The 21529-nt window shown below is 39.1% G+C and overlaps 1 protein-coding gene across 1 annotated transcript in view; it reads right to left on the reverse strand.

Annotated features, from left to right (window-relative positions):
• The window catches only part of CRYBG1 (crystallin beta-gamma domain containing 1), a gene marked incomplete at its 5' end in the record, with an annotated part of 64584 nt that overhangs the window by 17112 nt on the left and 25943 nt on the right, over nt 1-21529 (reverse strand). The window contains 12 exons of the mRNA XM_082048157.1: nt 6957-7102; nt 7194-7320; nt 7557-7699; nt 8069-8104; nt 8380-8506; nt 11301-11440; nt 12416-12578; nt 13962-14080; nt 14188-14235; nt 16748-16924; nt 17017-18466; nt 18890-18940. Of these exons, the coding sequence (XP_081904283.1) occupies nt 6957-7102; nt 7194-7320; nt 7557-7699; nt 8069-8104; nt 8380-8506; nt 11301-11440; nt 12416-12578; nt 13962-14080; nt 14188-14235; nt 16748-16924; nt 17017-18466; nt 18890-18940 (2727 nt within the window). The remainder of the gene's footprint in view (nt 1-6956; nt 7103-7193; nt 7321-7556; nt 7700-8068; nt 8105-8379; nt 8507-11300; nt 11441-12415; nt 12579-13961; nt 14081-14187; nt 14236-16747; nt 16925-17016; nt 18467-18889; nt 18941-21529) is intronic.

Here is a 21529-nt window from a genome sequence, read left to right on the forward strand (position 1 = left end):
TTCCATTCGCCCTGCTATGTCGATATGAATCAGAGAGAATTAGCTAAAGCAGACCACAAGTTCAAATACATCATCTCTTAGATATCCTAAAAGCTGTCTCTAGTAAGATAATTTTGAGATGTTTCATAATTCTGTTATTTTATCTAGATCAAGTTCTCTGGAAAAACAGACAGATAAAAGAATACTATTTTTTTTTTTTAAATAAAGCTGATTTTCAGAGCCATCTGGGCAGTAAAAGACAGGAATGCTGATTTTTAATGTTGCCTGTACCTACAGTTCAGTTGTGTTCAAGCAAACACATACCACAGCAGAAAGGTGAGTTGTAATAACAGGCATATATGCTAACGAAAGCAAGCTGCTCCCTGCTAGGAGTCAAGGCATCAGTGGGAAGAACATCTTTGAAAGTTAAGAGTTAAAACCATCACAAATTTGACCCATTTACTCTATTTAAATTCAAAGCCATTACTATGACTACTCAGTCAGATCTCATGCCTGACACAGGCCACAAATTCAGATTTCTGCATCACAGTATCACAGTATCACAGTATGTTTGGGATTGGAAGGGACCTCAAAAGATCATCTAGTCCAATCCCCCTGCTGGAGCAGGAACACCTAGGTGAGGTCGCACAGGAACATGTCCAGGCGGGTTTTGAATGTCTCCAGAGAAGGAGACTCCACAACTTCCCTGGGCAGCCTGTTCCAGTGCTCTGTCACCCTCACTGAGAAGAAGTTTCTTCTCAAATTTAAGTGGAACCTCTTGTGTTCCAGCTTGATCCCATTACCCCTTGTCCTATCATTGTTTGCCACTGAGAAGAGTCTGGCTCCATCCTCATGGCACTCACCCTTTATATATTTATAAACATTAATAAGGTCCCCCCTTAGTCTCCTCTTCTCCAAACTAAAGAGACCCAGCTCCCTCAGCCTTTCTTCATAAGGGAGGTGCTCCACTCCCTTAATCATCTTCGTTGCCCTACGCTGGACCCTCTCCAGCAGTTCCCTGTCCTTCTTGAACTGAGGGGCCCAGAACTGGACACAATATTCCAGATGTGGTCTCACCAGGGCAGAGTAGAGGGGAAGGAGGACCTCTCTTGATCTACTAACCACCCCCCTTCTAATACACCCCAGGATGCCATTGGCCTTCCTGGCCACAAGGGCACAGTGCTGGCTCATGGTCATCCTGCATCAAGCCCATAACTTCAGTCTCAGGCAGAATAAGCCTTTTTGAAAGACACTGAACTTTTGAGATACACACTTAAAGTATTAGAAATGCAACCAAATCACTACACACATCTCTCCAACATTCAGTTACCCCTGTAGCGCTTTATTTCTAGTCTGAAGTATCTCCTACCAGCTAGTCTTGCTATGCATAGTCAATAAACCTATTACGGTGTTCTTCTAAACCTGGCTCCATACTGAAAGCCCAGATAAAGCATTCCCACAGACACTGCCTTTGGTTTTGCGACAACCTGCATAACTTCTGTCGCCTTTCATTGCCAGACTTCCCAGATTTTCCCATAATTACATTCTGGCTCTTTTTTAAACTCGTCCTTTTTTGTTGTTTGGGGTTTTTTTTGAGTGCTGATATTCAAACTGGCCACAGTAACAGCTGCGTTTCCTTCACTGTATTTATGCAGAGATCAGGACCTCTTGCTGGTTCCTAGTTTTACAAGAAAATCTTCTACTCATAGTCAACCAGCTTTTGATTTTAGCCATAATGAGCGTATGCTATAATAGCTTGTGCCAAAACCCACTTTCAGTGCAGTCTTCTTAGAGAGTTTCAACATTACCAAAAATTTCACATCATAAAGCAGTAAAATGATAAGGAACTTATCATTTGCAGCGGTGGCCAACTCTCACCATCTAAATTAACCATAAAATGATCTACATATGTCAAACAACCGGACTCTATTAAGCTGCGGTTTTATTGCAAGAACAAATGCGCAAGTCTCTGCAAATATAAGAAATGGGATAACTTCAAACCAAAATAAAGCTGCATCAACACATATGTACCAAGAGTATGAACTCTGTATTATTTGTCCATGGCAAACACTCATATAGTGATTCACATTTATCACTATTTGCATCTCTTGGTTTGCCTCAGATATAATCAATTATTCTAACCTGCTACACACTAATTATTTAAGGCATACTTCAAGGCACATTTCAAAATCACCTCATTGTAATTCATCAAAGAGACATCGGTATGTACAATAAATTGAACAGACAGTTTAAATGTCTCAGGTGTGTACCTGTATGCCACATACACCAAAGGCTGCAAAAATGAGGTTTCCTTCACCAATTTCTTCAGCATTCATTAGATTTTTCAATGCACAATTGCTACGGTACAACTACAATATATGACAGTTTAACTTGATTGACATTTACGCAAACAAGTGTTTCTTATATTCAGTGAACAATAAAACAAGCCAGATGCCTCTTAAGAATCTCTCAATAGCAGTTACTCCATTTTCCCCCCTCTAAAAAGAAGCCTGAATACAGAAGTAATCAATGTATCTCACTTTCAGCATATGTTCATGATGAAGCCAATGGGATTTAAATAAGTACCACTCTCCCATGCAAGTCAGCCCATGCACTTAGAGAGTTTCTAGAGTCAGAGCTTATTGGTGAAATACTTGTGTTTTTTCCACTTCATTCAGCAGCCCGTGCAAGCTGCTGAGAGTAGTAATAACGACATCAAGGACAGGCAGATGAATTCAGTACCAGCTAAACTTGTCAGACCTCAAGACTATCCCTAGGAAGAAGCTCTGCCTCAATCCCAGTTCTCACTAGCAGAAAGGCCTGGAGAGCAAGACATTGCCTCTGTATCTCAGCAAGAGTCACATCCCAGCTGTCAGGCACCACAAAAACTGGAGTACTGCTCTGCAGCATGGCAATAACAACCCTGCCCCACAGGGAGTGAGTTATCCTAACACAACAGTTTTTGTAACCCCCAGCCCTACAAATTGCCTTTGTTAGGCTGAGCAACACCTCAGCCCAGGTTGCTGGCAGGGAGGTGCTGGAGACCTTCACTTCCTGTACAATCCATGCCCCTGGAACCAGAAATGCACAGAAAAGTGTCATTTATATATTGTTAGTACTATTACACACACAGTATCTCTCCCGAAAGCCTTGTATATTTGGTGTCTAAGAAATGCAGCTCCAAACAGGGTCTGGAACAAACAGCCAAGAAAAGAACCCAGAGACAGATAACCTGCCAAAAATCAGCTTTGCCCATGGATTCATCTTACCTAACTTCACCTTTTAAAACAGTGGCCATTTCTCATCATACATGCTCTTTCAAATATTAGCTGAAAGGGGTAACTCCCCTTTTTGTGTTATTCAGACTCACCTTAGGACAGGATAGATTACCCGTGTTCTGGAAGGACCCTCTCTCTCAGCTACCAAAGAAATGGCAACATCTTCATTAAACTAAAAGCCATAGTTGTAGAAAGTAAGCTTTCAGGCACAGCAGCACTCCTTCAGGTCTCAAATAGAATCCACAATCTTTCAAGCTCAAATACTACATGGAGACAATGAGTTTAAATTGGCCTATACATGCCAATCAAACAGACCATGAAGGGCCAGGGAGTGATTTGTAGCATGATTAACCAAGAGGATGAGGTAATAAAATTCTGCTTATAAGAAAGAAAGAAAAACAGATTCTTTATCATATCCCTTTGTGGTTGTGATTCCTCGTACCCAGGTACCTGCAAACTTCGACTTTGTGACTCCTTGTAAAGTTTTTTTGAATATCTGTTCAGTTCAGAGATGGAGGGAAGTGGACACTTTGTTCAAAATGTTCTCCCACAGGGTACCCAAGAGCTCTTGCCCTTCTCAGCTCCCAGGGGAGGTTTGTTCTTGTACCTCATGTCTCTTTAGTTTCACCGATGTTACCTTCCCAAGTGCATCTATATTAAATTTACTACATTCTGGTTCCTGTATATGAACTACTCGTCATCTAATGATTTCCTTAATATCACTATCCATATGTAGAAGCAGCCAAATTTGCACTGTCAATTAATTACTTGAAAATTAGGGGAAAACCAGGCTGATTATAGGACCACAATAAAATGAATGCCTATGTTAAAAAAACAAGAAAAACAAACAACCTGGAAAACTTATTCCAATGAGTTCAAAAAGGTTCAACAAAAAGACAGGGGCTTTTTCAGTAGTTTTGGCAAAAGTTTGGTGTGTTTATGGATAAAGAAAACTCACATTTCAAACATGCAATTCCTCTGATTTTGATCACTATTAAATATAAACTTGAAGAGTTTTTAGGCAGAGAGGAAATCAAAATTGCACAACAGTTGATTTTGCTACTTGCTTAAACTTGTAAAGGGTGTTACCTGTTGCTAGTAAATACTTCCATTTTAATTCACTTAAAATTCTGCCAATTTGGAAGGGAAGATCAAACCTCACTTAAAAGAAGGCAGGCCCCTCCTATTTTCAGGCAGTCTGGATTGCTTTCTCCTGCCCCAGTGGCAGAATAATAAAATATCCTGGTTTTTATGCTTGGACAATCTCTGAAGAATGCTCATGAGCAAAACGTTTTCATTTTTAAATAAGTCAGTCCTTATCACCTTAGGATATTTTTTTGAGGATGTCTTTACAATGGATTTAGCAAAGATGTTAAAATATTGCTTGGATATATTCTTCAGAAATGCAATAGGCGAACATTTTAATGCAGCTAGCGCTCAATTACCCCAAAACGAAATATTCACTCTGCAAAAGCAGAGCTGGGCTGTCCTCAGCATACAGTTAGAGATGCAATTTAGCTTGAAACTTGCTCAGTAGTATTTGTGCACTGCAGTGTCAGGCTTTCTTTTCTTTGATATACCCTTTAAATTAAAGAGCAATCAAAGTAATTATGTGGGAAATACAGATAATTTGTTATCTGTTACTGCTGTAACTGCTTACCCCAGATACCTGTAGTTAAAAAATTGCTATGACAGGTTCATGGCTTCTAACTTTTTTTTTTTTTTAATAAAGTACTTTAACCAGAAAAGTTACTTCAAAATATTATGACAAGATTTTACTGACTCTGTCACAGTTCACTATGACATCATCTACATTACAGTCGAAACAGCTCAGGAAATTGCTCAATGGATTATTCATCGCTTTATGACTGATTTCTTGGAAGGAAAGATATAAAATTTTTCTACCTGAACAGTAACTTAACACTTAGAATAAAGCATTTTATTACCAAGCATGACTTAATGTGAATCATTCAACCTTTCTGACACATTAGTGTTTAGTAAGAACACCACCAAAACCCCAAACACTTACAAACTCTTTAGAAACAAAAGGGTCACACAAGACTGTTAAAGAGTTGAGTGCTTGTCACCTGTTATGAACAACGCACCTAAATTTTTAAAAAGCTTATTGCTACAAATAACATCTTTGAGAGACCACAAGGTGAGATTACAGGGGCAGTGGCAGAGTCTGTGGGACAAGAGTTGTGTTCGTAATGACTTCTAGCTGCCTTTACCAGAATATTACAGTCACTCTTAATTACCAGAATACTCAGACTCAAGCATGATTCCTATCTCAGCTGCAACAGACATTTACTAGAACAACTGCACAAAGGGCATGATAGGTAACCCACAAGTTGTTTCCCAACCTCCAGAGGTGACTCCCATTAATCTCCCTTCTGTAATATACCAAAGACTAAAGGGCACAGTGGCTTCAAAGGTCACCGGGCAGAAAAAAAAAAAAAAATTCACACTGTCGCACCATATTCATAATCAAAAGCATTCCTCTGGAATGCCCTGAGCTCTATTCTGCAATCTTTATTCTGACAAAACTTGCAGAGATAGCACACAGATAACACTCAGAAAGATGTAGGGTGTGGTTGGGTAAGGCAGAGATTTCAGCAAGTCACCTGCATTCCAGGCAGGCAGAGAGACTGCAAGTCTCATCTTCTTTTGGTTCTGCTACTTTAAGTAATTTTGAATGCTTGGAGACATGATTGCTAATACTTGTTTGTATTTCCAAAACACTTCGATACAGTCTGCAATACAGTGAAACTCCATCTGCAACTGACGTACTGAACAAATCAAACAGCAAATTCTGTCAACTTATCAACTGCACATGACAACACACGTGGCACAGAGACTAAGAGCTGTTAATGGCCATACCAATGCAAAGTTCTGGGAACCACTCTGTTAAAAAAACAAAAACAAACAAACAAAAAACCCAAACCCAACAAACAAAATCCAATAAAAAACACTGCCACAGTACTAAAACACTATTAACCTACAGCAGGGGTGTCAAACTCATTTTCAGCAGGGGCCATGTTGTGTTAAGTACTAACTTCTACATGTATATAGTCCTAAAATTACATTCGGCCCTTTGAAGGCAACCTCGAGGCTGATGTGGCCTCCGGTGAAAATGAGTTTGACACGCCTGACCTATAGGATTCACTGCAAAAGCAATGTTACTTTTCAGAACAGTTAAAGTCTCCTTAATATCAGAATGTATTAGTAAGCATGGGAAGAGTTATCCTCATTTTACATACAACTGAAAAAGAGCAAGGTATTTGCCTCTGGCCAAACATACAAAGCCTGGAAATTAGTTTCAAAACTGGAAATTAGTTCCATAACAATTTTGCTGTTGAAATGCTTTAAAAAAAAAAAAAAACAGCCGTGAGAACGAGCTATTTCTACCTCTCTGGTGAAATGTCATCCTTTATGCTTTCATACTTTCTGTATCAGTAAGATAGCACTTCCTGGGACCATCTGATCTTGTCGTGAGAAGAAAACCAACTTACTGCACGCATTCACAAAAACAATGAGCTTTTTTCATACTTTTCACATTCCACAGTCAAGGGCATAAAATTTTATCTGAAGATTACACAGAGATTTGAAGTCAGAGTGCTGAAAACCATCTACAAATACTATAACATTCCAAGATAATAGCACATTTAAAATTAAATAGCTGTTAAAAATATTACTTACACGCCACTTAGCACATTTATAGACTGTGTCCTCAGCCCATATCCAGTGTCCTTCAAATTGGAAATAATTCCTAATACATTAATACTGGAACCCTTTGATCCAAAGTCTTTTTCACTGTACATTATCATATGGGAGCTTGTGAAGTCCTGTTAAAACAAAGAGAAGCATCATAAGGAAAACGCAACGTGATGCCTCAGTGCACTCAGGAGATGCCTACTACATATTCTTGGAACTTACGCCAATAATTGGTCGCAGTGACTGCAACTCTTCATCATAGCCACCCCAGTCTGTCCAGTCCCGATATGCTCCTTCTTCCAGCAGGTACTGATGGCCTTCAAACCCAGGCTTCTCGTAAGCAACCCAACTAAACAACAACAACAGAGTCCGCATGTGAAAATGGACAACTGTAACTCTGCACTGTTATAGAGCAGATACAGATGTGTGAAACTTGTTTTTTTTTGCTGGGACTACTTGCATATTTAACCCAGGGATATGTCTAAACCCCAAAACATGTACTGTATTTGTCAAATACAATTTCCAATCTATCGGGTTACTACTTCTTTTGAAAGGGAAACATTACTGGTGTTTTCCCACACTTACACTCCTCCCAGTACTTTCATGGACCCCACTGATTTAAGTGGAAGTCTTGTCTTTTCTTCGGATTCCTTGTCATCGAGCATAAAGATTTCAGATTCTATTTCCACATGTCTCCCTTCAAACAAAGGCTTCTCATAAATGATTATCTGTAACAGAAATGAAGTAAAAGTTGCAGAGAGCATAATAAATTCAGCCAACAGTTTCTTTCGCATGGGCGCATAGAGAGAGAAGGCAAGATGACAAAAATAATTATTGGGATCTCTTTTTCTCTTAGAGATGCAACAAGAGGGCTTGAACGTTCACTACCCATCTGCATTATCCAGATGGCTGTTAATATATTATGTGATGGATGCATGAATGTGACCGGAATTGCAGCTTCATGGTGTAGTCCATACAGCAGGACCAGCCACTAAACCGTAAGTAGTCAGTACATGATCAAGATTTATTTATCTACCCTTGTGTAGTTCATGAGTTATAAAATACATTTGGGCAATCAAATAAGTATTGACTTTTACCTTTGGCTCTCGACCAAATTCAACTTTGCGGCCACCCTGTTAAGAAAAAAATGAGGAGAAAAAATAAGTTGTCTATTCTTACTTGGACCACTTATAGACAACTTTAAGTCATCACTCTTCATAAAAACACAGAATTAAGTTGAATCCTTGCTTGAAGAACACAAGTGAGCATAGGATTCAACGCAGAAATAGATGCAATCAAATGTTAAAAGTTCAAAAATGTTATAGGCTAAAAATTTTCATTTATAAAGACTTACATTATTTCTAACATAGAAATGCAGGTCACATAACCTGCAATGATAGTATTTTACCATTTTCAAGGGCCTCATAGACCTGATGTAGGCTTCCTTCTTCTCCCAGAATGATAAATTAGGATATTCACCAGGCTCCAACATTAAAGGGACTCCCTGGAAACCAGGTTCTTCATAAATTAGCCATCTAAAGTAAGAGGGAGAAGAAAGCAAAAGATAAAAACCCCAGAACATTTCTGAACAGTAAAGAACCAGACAACATGCTTATTTTAGAAAAGATGCTATTTTACTCTCAAAAAAACCCTCAGTTTCTTTGACTGTACCATCAAAATTGCCAACTACAAGCTGACATATTGGCAAACTTCTGTGTCGTTGCCAGAACCACCATCAACACATCTGTTTCATTTGAATGAGCTAAAAAAAAAACAGTACAATGAACCAACAGTAAAGAATTTGACTCTGTCTGATCTGGGGGCAAGACAAATTTTAGACTGAAGTTGCCAGAGTTAAGGTTAGTTACTGCGTATTATTTTTGAGTAGTTTTGAAGTATGCAGAACCAATTTTCAAGAAGTTGACCACTGACCTAGACTTGGATTTGTTGCAAAAACTTCTCAACAGAGGATTCTAAACTTCTATTATTTATTAAAATGTAGAAAAACCTGATGACTCCTCAGAAATCTACTTCCTCATGGTTTGTACCTGCTAAGTCTGCTTCGAAAGACATAATTTTAAAAACTCCTGACTGCAACAACAGAAACAGTAGTTCTTCAAAGCTTTTTCAAGAAAATCTTAACCAGTAACCACTTACTGGAAACAAAGAAGCATACTGTTGATCTCTGCATAGAGGATGACAATATATTTGTTAAAGTTAAATCTACTGACCTCTCAGAAGCGCAGCACGGAGCAGTATAAAACACATACTAAATAGGAACACTTACTGCAGCCAACCCTTTCATTGTGTAATGATCATAATGTATAAATCTGGTGATATCAAAAAGATGTTAAAATAATCACTCTACGATGTTTAAAAGGCAGATTCCGAGCTGATGTAAACTGGCACAAGTTGGCATAGTGTCATTGCAGACATACAGTTCCAAGAAACAAAGGAGGAGCTTTAGTTTTAGTGTTGTCTATAGCCAAATGTGTGATATATTGTGCGCTCTATAGCAGAACCACTCAGTAAGGCCTCAACTCCACTGCAGGAATTTAAACACATCGGACACCAAGGAGACAGTACAATCAGAAGATGAAGGTGCATTGACTCATTACTGTTGGCAGCTTCTAGTAAACAACAATTAAGCACCAACACTGGAAAACTTTTAAGAAGATACAACCACACCCACGTGGCAAGGTGACTCAGAGTCAGAGCCTCCCTCAACTGCCAACACAGTCAACTGTGCCTTGCCTGTAAACTAAAGGAAAGAAAAAACCCTGCAACATGCAAAAAAGCAGCAGCAATTTACTGAATTTCTCATGCAAGCAACTGGCAGAAGAGACTTCTTTCCACAATTGACTAACCAACTGGTGTCTGAGGAAGACTATTTTCAAAGTGTCTATTTTGCTTCCTGGTGCAAATATTAGTCTGTGTTTCCTCAAGAGATTCAAATGCAACTGAGAGAAATTAAGACTGTAAGAGTTTACCCAGATTTAGTGCAAAAAAAATGCTCTCACACTGATGCAAAATAAGGACCAGTTGTGTAGGATGTGCACAGGCCCTGCTTCCTTTCAAAAAAATTTGTCATTTCACTATTCACAGAATGCTTTTAAGCGAGGGACAGAAAAAAAAAGTGGAGAGGTAGATTAAGTCAATTAATAATCAACCTCCAAACAACATTTCTGACTCCATTACTTTTGGCAGACTTCTTCCTTGGACTAAGCTTGCAGTTCAACAGAAGCTCCTGACAGAGAACTTACTACTTGGACACTTCAAAGTTTTTCCTATATACCCAAGTGCTTAATTTTTTTCCCCAAAGATTTAATCAGATAAAATACCCTTTACCTAGCAACTAAAATGCCCTATCCATCATGTGGTGTACTGGAACACATCTTTGCAGTGGTATGTAGTACTTATCTTTAGTTAGGCAGTTATTGATCGTTAAATAGACTATTTGCAGTAAGGCAAATGCTGTAAGTGCCCAAACACAACATGGCCAACGGGCAGCAACTAAGGTTTGTACACCCTGTAGAACATCCTGCAGGACCCAACATCATTGAAAGCGGTTCCACTCTCTCACTATTTCTGAAAGCTGTCTCCCTCTTCTGCATACCTTTACCGGTATCACTTTGAGGTATATTTTCAGTACCAATTTACAAATTTGCTTACTAAGTTATCCAAGCTACCATTGGTACAGTGTCTGGATTATTCCTAAGAGGTCTCCCTTCTCATAAAAGCTTGTTTAGTTCATGACATACATTACACTCATAACTCATAAAGCTAGGTATTTTCAGCTGAGAGAACATACATGTCCTAAACATCACCATAAAACCACAGATTAAAATGTGCTGTGAAATGTAAGAATGATTTCCAGAGTCCACACATGACACTAAGTCATATTTTATAACACAAGGGCTCGAAAATTTTCTTCTTTTAGTACAGTAATTTCACGTTTAGAGGAAAGCAAGTGAGAAATGTGGTCGTATCACAACAGTTCATGCCCCGACTCTCCCTCAGGATAAGTTTGTCTGAATGAGAAAGAGCAGGAGAGGTAAACTCATTCTTTTGCTACAAACATAGAAGGGTTACTCTGTCTTACTACATGCCAACAGAAGAAAAACTGGCTCCAACACAAAACATTTTAAGAGGTCAGACTCTTCAAGGGTGAAGCATTACAATGATGTACTAATGCTACTGTCAACAAATGCTACCAAAATATAGGACTAGAATAAATATAGTCTGCTTGCATGTCTGATAGGTGTAACTAATGGTTTAAAACAAATTCCTTTCATAGCAGTACACAGTCACGCAGAACTACGCACTTACATGCCCCAGTGTACTTTGATAGAACAAGTCTTCTGAGTGGTGCCAAACACCCCGATTTCTTCAGTGTCATCAAAAAAGGAAGTCACGATTCCTAACCCTTCAGGTTCTGTATACAAATCAATTCGGCAAACCCTGTAATCCTGAAAAATTAAGATTGCCATAATCACTTAATCTGTGCTGCAAATTCTGTAATTAATATGGATAACTAAATCAGTTTGAAACACCTGTTTATTTTAAATTATTTCCCCTGTTGTCAATTACTACTGCTATTAGATACTTAGAAGTATAACTAGGCCAGTCTGCCTGTATCTGTCTGTACTAAGACCATCTCTAGGACTAGGTCCATCTCTAACCAACATTTATGTTGCTTACTTTTTGCCATCTAGGAATGCATCTTTTTTCATCAGTTAACATTCCCTCTAGCAAATTAAATCCTAATATAACACCAAGCAAGCCATTCTTGAAGAGAACTGCAATTTAAACAAGAACTGTAGTTACAAGCAATATATATTCTTCTTTTTTCCTTTACTAGTCAAACAACTTTATAGCTCATGCTTGTTGAGGCAGCCTGCAAAGGTGACTACTTAATAGTAGGTTAAAAGTGCATGTAGGAAGGCTGTTCCACCATATGTGAAACTCCCTGGTATGTCTGTGCATACAGGGCTATTTTTTGAGTATCACACAAGGTTTGGTGTTTGAAATTAAAGTTCATGTGGAGTATAAATTCAGTTTATATAAAAAAAAGAAAAAAAAAAAAACATACATGCTTTTGAAAATAGGAGTGTGGAACTACTGATGGTTTCCAGGGATGTTTTTCAGGAGAGACTGACCAGGCTAAAAAGCATAAGCTGTACATGTTTTTCTTTAGAACAGACTCCAAAAATCACACTTTTTTTCCCTGCCCTGGCCTTCCAGTGGATGTTACCATAATCCCCACTGTGCAACCCGCCCCCCCCCATTTTTGATTAAAAAAGAAATTCAGTGTGGAAGATTGTTTCCTACATTTACAACTCATGTTACATTTGTGTCCTTATACACCAGTCACTCTTTGTATCGTATAAAACACCACCAAACATTAAGATCTATATAAAATTTTCTTTACTTATATTACTTGCCTTAACAACATGTCTTATTGAACCAATCACTGCAGGCTTTAGGGATTTGCATTCATTTTGCTCTTCAGAAGTACCTGCACCCCAAATATCTGGGAGTTCCAGCTCTCCTTCTTCCAAGGGAATAGAGGGGCCTTCAAAATTTGGTTTCTCATAGAGTATCCAGCTTAAAATAATAATAGTAAAAACAATCTCATTTTTAATGGTACTTTATCAAATGCGATTTACAAAAATCATGCTCCCATTCAACAAATCCTTGCACAAGAAGTATTATTTCCAGACCCTTCCCACCACCTCAGTACAGCTTATGTGCCCAACACTGTTGACACAACCCATTTCTGGTCTGTGTGATACTTTTAAAAGCCATGATAAAAAACAAAGATGCCTACTGCTGACTTGGTAATTTCATCAAAAACTCCTCCACCTTTTTAAATTGATGACTTGGGGCAGCAAGACTACTCTGTCTACGAACACCAGACTCTTGCATAAGATACTAATCAGAACCAATCTGCAGGTTAGAAAATGTTGACACTGCAGACTTCTACATCATGAATAAACAGGCAAGCTACTTGGATCCTGTGAACAGCCACCTGGAGTTCCACAGGGGCTGGTGTACATGTACCAAAGGATGATAAGACTGCTCAGAAGACAAACACAACTTAACTTTTAATGGCAGGCTTCAATATATAACTCTATAAAAGTACATCCATCTGCAAATACACCTCCCCCCGCTCCGCCCTGTGCTCTCAGTTAAAGCGGGGGGGAAAACAAACAAAACAAACAAAACGCGGTCCCCTAGTCCCTGCTGGAATAGGTACCTGGTTCACACAGACCAAAAGATTTTCATTGCAGTTTTCTGAAGCCAAATAGCAATCGGTGTGCTTCCCAGCACCTCCTACTGCCGCTAGCCCATGTTTCCACAGTGTACTATCAGATCATTACTTTTGAGGACCTGCTATTTGACTGTATTATAGTCTGGCCACAACTTAACTTGCCACCTATCCACACCAGTAATGACTGTTCTGTTAATGTGACAAAGAATGTAGGAGATTAACTTGTTTTGAATTACCTGTAGGCAATCTAGTTTTTAGAGAAAAATCCCCCCTGGACTTAACAGAGAAAATGTTCAATTACCTCTACAGCATCACTTCATACCTTTGGACACAGAATTAATCTTCTGTATCCAAACCCATGTCAGACCTGGCTTTCAAATCCTTTGCCAGCCTTTAAGCCCAATCTAAATACTATGCAAAAACCCATAAAGGGGAGAGCAGTCAAACAGCAGCATAGGTGGACAGAATCTGCCATTTCATCTCACCTGGTGAAATGTTGCATCCCCATCCCTCCATATAGCAACACTCACTCAATTAGTCAGCAAAATACACTTCCTGGCCCAAAACTTCTTACTGCAGAGAAATGCCACATTTCTTGCTCGTGTTTACATTACATGACCACTTGCAAGGCAGACTTACTGTGAATTACATGCTGGTTCTTTTTCAAAAAGATTTTTGGATAGACCAGTGATAAAGAGTAAAAATTCATCTCTTACCATCCTCTGATGACTTTAACTAAAATTGTTGGTGACAGAACCCATGAACTGCAATCCAGAACATCATGGAAAACTTCAATACCATCCTTCTCATAGTCTGACTCACAGTATATCACCAGCTATGTTAAAAAACCAAACAAACAAAATCAAAACCCAAACATATAATTTCATCTTGCTATGCTTTAAACATACAGAGGAGCAATAAAGATAATAAAATTGATCTTACCTTGCCAGGTCGGGGATTGATTTTACTTTGTCCATTTCTTGAAAGTGCCTAGGAGACAATGGGGAGAGAAAAGTCACAAAACAAACCCCCAAACCAAAAACGTATTCAATAAAGATGCTCAGCTATAAAAAAGAGCCAGTGAAACAAAACAAAAATTAGTCTGAATAGTAAAAAACACTTCAACTACACCTACTTACTGCTTCAATTCCTTTTTCCTCCTGAAAATCAATATTTTGCTACAAATGTACAAATTTACACACTTAAAAAAAAAAAAACACCAAACCAAAACAACTTCAAATTATAATCTGATGCAACTAACCTCAGGCTTGAAATGCTTTAAAATCCTGATGATCAGCTTCCTATATATTCCACGAGTTTCATACCAAGAGACTACTTAAAAAACTGGCATTAATACAGTACATGTTCTACAATTATAAAGATATTAATGAAGATTTATATGTGTGGTAACCACAAAGCATGAAATAATTTTGAAGGAATTTATGAAAACACTTGAGGAGGCATGATGGCGTGTACATGTATGAACTAATTGGCATAATGAATTTTGTGCTGAACACCTTGTAACAAGATAGGTTTCTTCAAAAACCATGAGACTCTGACTAAAAATACTGAGAGCAAATAAAACACATTGAGCTGAACAAAATCTAAAGCAACACTGAAGTCAGGGGTAAATTACATGATATAGAATATATGGGACAATTGTGGTTGCATCACATCATCTTAAAACAAATGAAGTGTTTTAATTATGTGTTTGATTTCCTAGCAGGCACCAGAGTGCTCATTCTGGGACAGGGTTCTGCTCTTCTAGGAACTATTCAAACAAACAAAAAACCACAAAGAGATCCTGCCCCTAAATAGGTTACGTGCAAGGAACTAACGCAAACGTATCATTCAGCATGCAGCACAGGCAGTGGTCTCAGGACAGATTTCCTAAGCACCACCAGGTTTTTATAGGCATCATCAAGACATGCTGAAGCATGACTTTTTTTTTTTTAACATGTGCTCCAATGCCAGTCACAACTTGCTCTGAGTTTTAAGGAATGCCAAAGCCATTGTTTTGGGCTGCCCTTATTCTTTTCTTTCACACTGCCCATTAGGCATCACATCACCATTTTCTTAGTCAGTGGAAGATGCATAGCAGGCACACAACATACAAACATTTTCGGTTCCTGTCTAACTTGAGCAAGACACTTCAGAGTCAGCAACAGAACTGTAGATGTCCTGGAACCTAACAGAGCCTAATGGGCTTCTCTCAAGAACAGCCTTACGTGTGTACATACCCCCTTGCCTTACCAGGCCTCCACACTACTGAAAAATTGAAACCCACTCAGGGATAACATTTTAAGTAGCAAAAAAAAAAAAAGTCAGTACTAGTCATTTAGCTTTAAACTCAGGTTTTGAAATCCAAGCAGGACCATCCAGAGTAAGAAAGGCCCTTTAGCTGACAGCATAAGTCTACACCACTGCAAATAACCTCCCTAATTTTCACCCCCACACTAATTAAAAAACTTCGCAAAAAAAGGAAAATCTACATCGTCAAAATGGCAAAGTAGCATGGGTGATTTCCTTCTGCAAGGTGAAGTAGAAAAGAGTTATTTCTACCACTACCCCACCCTTTTAATAAAACTGTAACACCAGATAACTATTAGCTTTGGAGAAATATTTCTCAAACTTCTTATACACTGTTTCAGTTCCACAGATCATGTTAATGTGGCTAATAAACTCTGGAGATTATATTTCTTCCCACGCTTCTTTGATCTTCTGATTATAGTTTTCCTCTCAGGTAACGGTAAGGGCCCACATCAACAGAAACAACAGGTACTATAAGACATTGGTTCATCATTTTCAAAATAGAAATTACAAAGTTATCCTACATTAGGGTAAAGTTGCCTTGAAGGGAAAATGCAGGTCTGCCTTCACTCACGATGAAAAGATGCTCATAATCAGTCAAAAGAGCAGCCCTCCACTGTAGCGGCACTTTCAATAATCACTACTATCAACTCCTTAAAGTGTTCTTAAATAACACATATTTTCTATCAAATGCATAGGAATAGCAGGAATGAAAACGGAAGGCTAAGTTTGCCCTGTTACTTGTTTAACAGTGCAATGGCTGAACGTCTTACTGGAAAAGGAGAGATATTACTGACAGCAGAAGAAGCAGGCACAAGGTTTCTGGAGTTCATAGAAAACATTCTACTAATCTACAACAAAAAATAAAGTGAGGATGAGATTTGTTACAAAAATAATACAAAATCAAGTATGAAGACATATTCAAACACACACTTTCAATTAATACCTGTCAAGAGTCTCAAAATAAGGGCACTGTGAGGAAACATAATCATGTTAATAAATGCCATCTCATTTTCACGTGTAGACAACATGAGATGAAACTGGTATCATACCTACATTCATCTCTATGTATTTGTAATCTATGTATGTCCCTAAGAGGAGAAAAGAAACCAAACAATGTATGCATAGTGTCTATAGAAAATCAAAAAGCTAGATAGCTTTCCATGCAGATTTTAAACTACACAATACTTACATCCACATCTAATAAACCAGCAGGGACATTTGCTTCATATCTGTTTGGCCCTAACCAGCTGGAGAAACCTTTCTCAGGGTTCCCATAGTTGGGCATTTGTAAGCTTAGTTCTTTTTTCACACCATCTCCTTGCAGGTACTTCTCCACAAAACTTGGAAACTTCATATCTGAAAGAGACTGAATTGCAAAATCAAAATTAACAGTCAGTCATCAATATTAACAGTAGACAAAATTTTACATGGTTGCATTTCATGAATGATCTTTATTACCTCAGACTTTTGAGACATGCTGAATGGCCCAGAAGCTTCTTGTGGTAGAGGAGGCATCCCTGAGGAGTCAGCTGTAAAACCTGTTGCAGTGTTATTTACTGAAGTGACAGAAGGATTTAAAAACTTTTCTTTAGCCAGCAAGCTTGAGAAGAGGGAGCTTTTTTCAAGCCGGGATCTCTTAATTTCACCATCTACACCATCACCGTTCTCCTTTCCATTCATTTCCTGAGGGAAGGCAGGTTCCTCTCTACTACATGACTGCAGGGCTTTGAATATGATGCTTTGCTCTGCTGATGCACGCTTGGGCCTGACTCTGGCTATCGTTTCCAGGCTTTGCATTTTCATTTGTTGGGTCGGTAACAGATCCTGTGCTTTTTCCCTCCTCATTCCCAAACCAAAAGTAAAAACACTAGGATCAAATACTTTCTCTAAGTTGTCTTCATGAATGGGAGGCATTGCAAAGTGGGGTGCTGGGGACTTGGGAAGCTTTGACCTTTTCTTTTTCTGGGGTAAACAAACGGAGCTGTCCAAGTTTTTTATTGTTTCTGCAAACTTCTTCATGTCAGATGGGGAATCAAAAACGCTATCGTCTTCAGCAGATCCATTACAAGTTTGGCCCGGGCTCTTTGGTATATTGGTGTTGTGCTCTGATATCAATATGCTGTCTTGACTGCTGTCATCACATTGCAGTTCTGCGAGGCTCAAATCTCCTGGCTTTGCCTTTTTATCTCCATTTTCAATCTTCCTAAATGCTGACCTAGAAACCTGATGAGATGGTAGAGGATATTTATCATCAGTGCAAGCTGATAAAACTTCTGTGTTTGGCGGTATCTCTTCTTCATTTCTGTGGAATTCTGAGCTTGTGTTGTTTCTTTGGTGGGAAGTATCTTGAGCATTTTCACTTTTAGTAGGTGAGTGCAACGACAGTTTAAAAGGTAAACTTTCTTTTTTAGCTGTGGTTAATTCTGGATCAGGTTGCTTCACAGAGACACTACCAGCATCAATTTTGCTGTTTTGGTTAAAAAGGGATATTGCAGCTTTTACTTTGAGTTCTGTGGTCTTCCCAACATCCCCATGAGAAGCAGAGCCTTCTTCATTTTTGCCTTTTAATTCTGCAGTGCTTTCTTTCTCTGGTATGCCATTCTCAAATAACTTCTGGCGACTGCTTTGCTTATTTAACGTTTTATCAGGCTGTTCACTTTCCTTCGGTTGTTTTCCAAATTTTAGCTTTGCTCTGCCCACAAATGTGCTTGGTACAGTACTATTTTTTGAAGCAGGGATGTCAGTAGGCTTCTGGCTAGCGCATTTATTTTCAAACAAGGAAATTTTGTTGGCAATGTTGCTGTTAGTTCTATTAACTGGTTTTTCAAGAGTATCCTGCTCACTTTCTAAACTGTCTTGATTCGTAGATGCTTTAAAATTCAGCTCTACACTCTTCGGTTTGGCTGGACTATGGGAGGCAAAGCAATACAGAGTTACATCTTCGATTAATCTTGGAAAGACTGTAACAATCTTGAAAACAATAAGATGCAGCATTCTAACGAAATTTTCCGTAGTCATATTCAGTTTACGTTTTGGTACCTCAAAAGGAATTAACTAAAAAAGGAGTAACTGCGCCAACAACAAGAAGAAAATTAATCATTCAAAAGGAGAATACATTTCAAACATGTACGTAGTTCTTTAATGCTCAGTACAACAAAAAGCACAGCAGCCTTCACTATCTGCAATTGAGGTGGAGAATTTACTTATGAAAGACACTAAAATTTAATAGTGAATAGCAGAATAAATTATACGCATGCAATTCCCTACAGAGTTTAGGAAACAAATAGCAATTCATTAAGGTGATAATGAGTTGGTTAACATTTGAATATACCTCTCCAAGAAGTTTTGAAGACATCTGCCCAGATTATTTGCAGCCCTTACACTGCAGAGGCAACCTTAAATCAAGCGGAAGACCTCTGCTGGCCTCATTAGGGCTGGTGGAAAAGGTAACTGTCCCCAATCACTGCATCACCACTTGGCTAAGCAAACACCGTGTGTGAGGACCCTACCTTCAGGTAAAGTCAGCTAACAAATTGTGTAAGCCAACCCTGTTGATTTTACAACAACTGAGTCAGGAGACACTTGTAGAACTTCTCTGTTAGTGTGGATACAGAAGCACGTACAAGTACATAGCACATGGTGCTCATGTACAAGAGAAGATGGCTGATGACATGTGGCTGAGGGTTTTAAGCCTCTGAACACCTATGCCCAGGAAAAATCGTCCATGTCACTTGCTACTGAAGGAACAGCATGAATGGCTGGGAAGATGCAAAGGACACATCTTCAAAATTTATCAGTCAGATATCAGCAGTGTCAGTCAGCCCACCATCACCTCAAAGGCAGACCTGCTCTCCACAGAGAAATATGGAGATTTCTCAGCAATGGAAGAATAGGCAAAAACAGCACTTCATGAAAACTGATGGTGGTGGGAGAGAAAAGAAACTATAATAGCTTGCAGCAATGATCTCCAGAGCCTATCAGTCAACGGATGGTTCTGGTATTTAAGTGCTTTCTTTTTTACCTGCACAAACTGTGTTCACTGAGCTCTTAGACAGCTCTTTAGCCCATTTGCAGTAAGACTGTTTTTCCTAAACTTTTCAAAGTTATTTTTTTCTATGACTTTTCTTTTTTGGAAAATGAATATAAGTTGCAAGGGATCTCTAAAGGCCAGCTAGTCCAACTTCCTGCTCAAAACAGGGACAGCTTCAAAGTTAGATCACGTTGCTGAAGGCTTTGTCTAACCAAGTTCTCAGTACCTCTAAGGGTCAAGATCTGAGAACCTTACTAGGGAAGCATTGCAGCAGGTCAGCCACTGCCACTGTGAATTATTTTTCCCTTATATCCCACTGAAACTTCACTGTTGCAACTTAGAACCACAACCATTGCCCCTTCACCACACACCTGGGATGAATCTGGTTCTGCCTTCTCTATAATACCTCTACAGGTAGCAAGGGATGTTTGGGGTCTACCCATATGCCTTTCATCACGGTTGAACAAATCGAGCTGCTTCAGCTTCTCCTCATACATGGTATGATCTAGTGCCACTACCTTCTTAATAGCTTACCACTGGACTCATTCCAATTGTGAACATCTCTCTTGTACCAGCAGAAGAGAGCTGGAAGAGGAGCGAGAGGTACAATTCGACATAATGCCCCGGATGCAGCCTTATAAGCACCAAGTATCTTCTCCTTTGACCTGCTTGGCTGTGCTCCTGCCAATGTAGCCCTGCACAGGCTTGGCCTTCATCTGCTACAAACATGGACTACTGACACATGCTGAATTTGCTGTTCACCAGGACCCTTCATGTCCTTTTCTGAACAGAAGAAGGCACTTACCCACTCCTTCTACCTGTACTTTCAAGAGGTATTGCTACCAGCCTCATTATCTTAACCAACTCACTTCCATACCACCTTTTTGTCAGTGTCACTTGCACTTCTTGTGTATTTCAACATAACATATATCTTCCTAATAAAATCCGTATTTCCCTCTGTGCCTTGACACAAGCAAGTGTAATGGTTAACACTGATAGTTATCAGCCCCACCTAAAACCTGTTTTAAATTAACAGCTAACACCTCAAAGGTATAGTTTCAAAGTTTGCAAATTTACACAGAAACAACCACTTTAGCACTTTGCATTTTACATTCTGCGGTATTTCTGCACAGCAGCAGCAGAAAAAACAGCTGAGACTGAAGAGCAATACAAAGCTCAGCCCTGGAGCTCCATCCAGTACAGCTGGCCTCCTCTAATTTTTTCATTACTACTAAGAAATATTTATTTTATATACAGCCAAAAGATACGTCTTATTGCAAGAACAGTCTCTTCAAGCTTGTTTCAAAGGAGATGTTGTTTGAGTATCCTTTAGGCCTGCCCTCTAGCATGGGGGAAAAACATTGAAAGATGGATTCACTTAGCAGTAAAAACACTTTCTTACAAACAGCCCAATGTGGCTGATTGCTACCACCCACTGCTAATCTGCAATGCCAGGAACAAGCCAGCACAAGAGAAATACTGATGTCCCTCTCTTTGGTTACATCTTGCAGCTAACCTGTGGAAGCCAGCAGTTAAACCTCTCCCAGAACAGTCATACATGGAAGGTGAGTCACAGAGCTGAAGCATCCTGTCCAAAGGACCATGTCAATCACGTTAACCGATGCCAAAAAACATTGATGCCAAAACATCCGATTGAGGTGAGCAAAGAAAAACAGCACGTTAACAGAGGAGAATAATTCAACAAGTGGGCATAAATGCAAAGGCAACTACAAAACCATGTCTGAACATCAAATATGACAACTGAAGCCAAGTTTTGCGCTAAGCACATAAAAGTAACTACTGCCTGAGGTTTTATTTGCTGATTAAGATGTACCATCAACCTCAGTTTAGTCTCAAACCTGACAGATTTCCCTTTCAAAAGCTAGAAGCAAAGTATCCCGTGACTTCCAAATTGCCCAGTATACAGACATAAAAGGAGAA

The sequence above is a fragment of the Streptopelia decaocto genome (assembly GCF_964273445.1).
Source record: "Streptopelia decaocto genome assembly, chromosome: 3".
Taxonomy (NCBI): Eukaryota; Metazoa; Chordata; class Aves; order Columbiformes; family Columbidae; genus Streptopelia; species Streptopelia decaocto.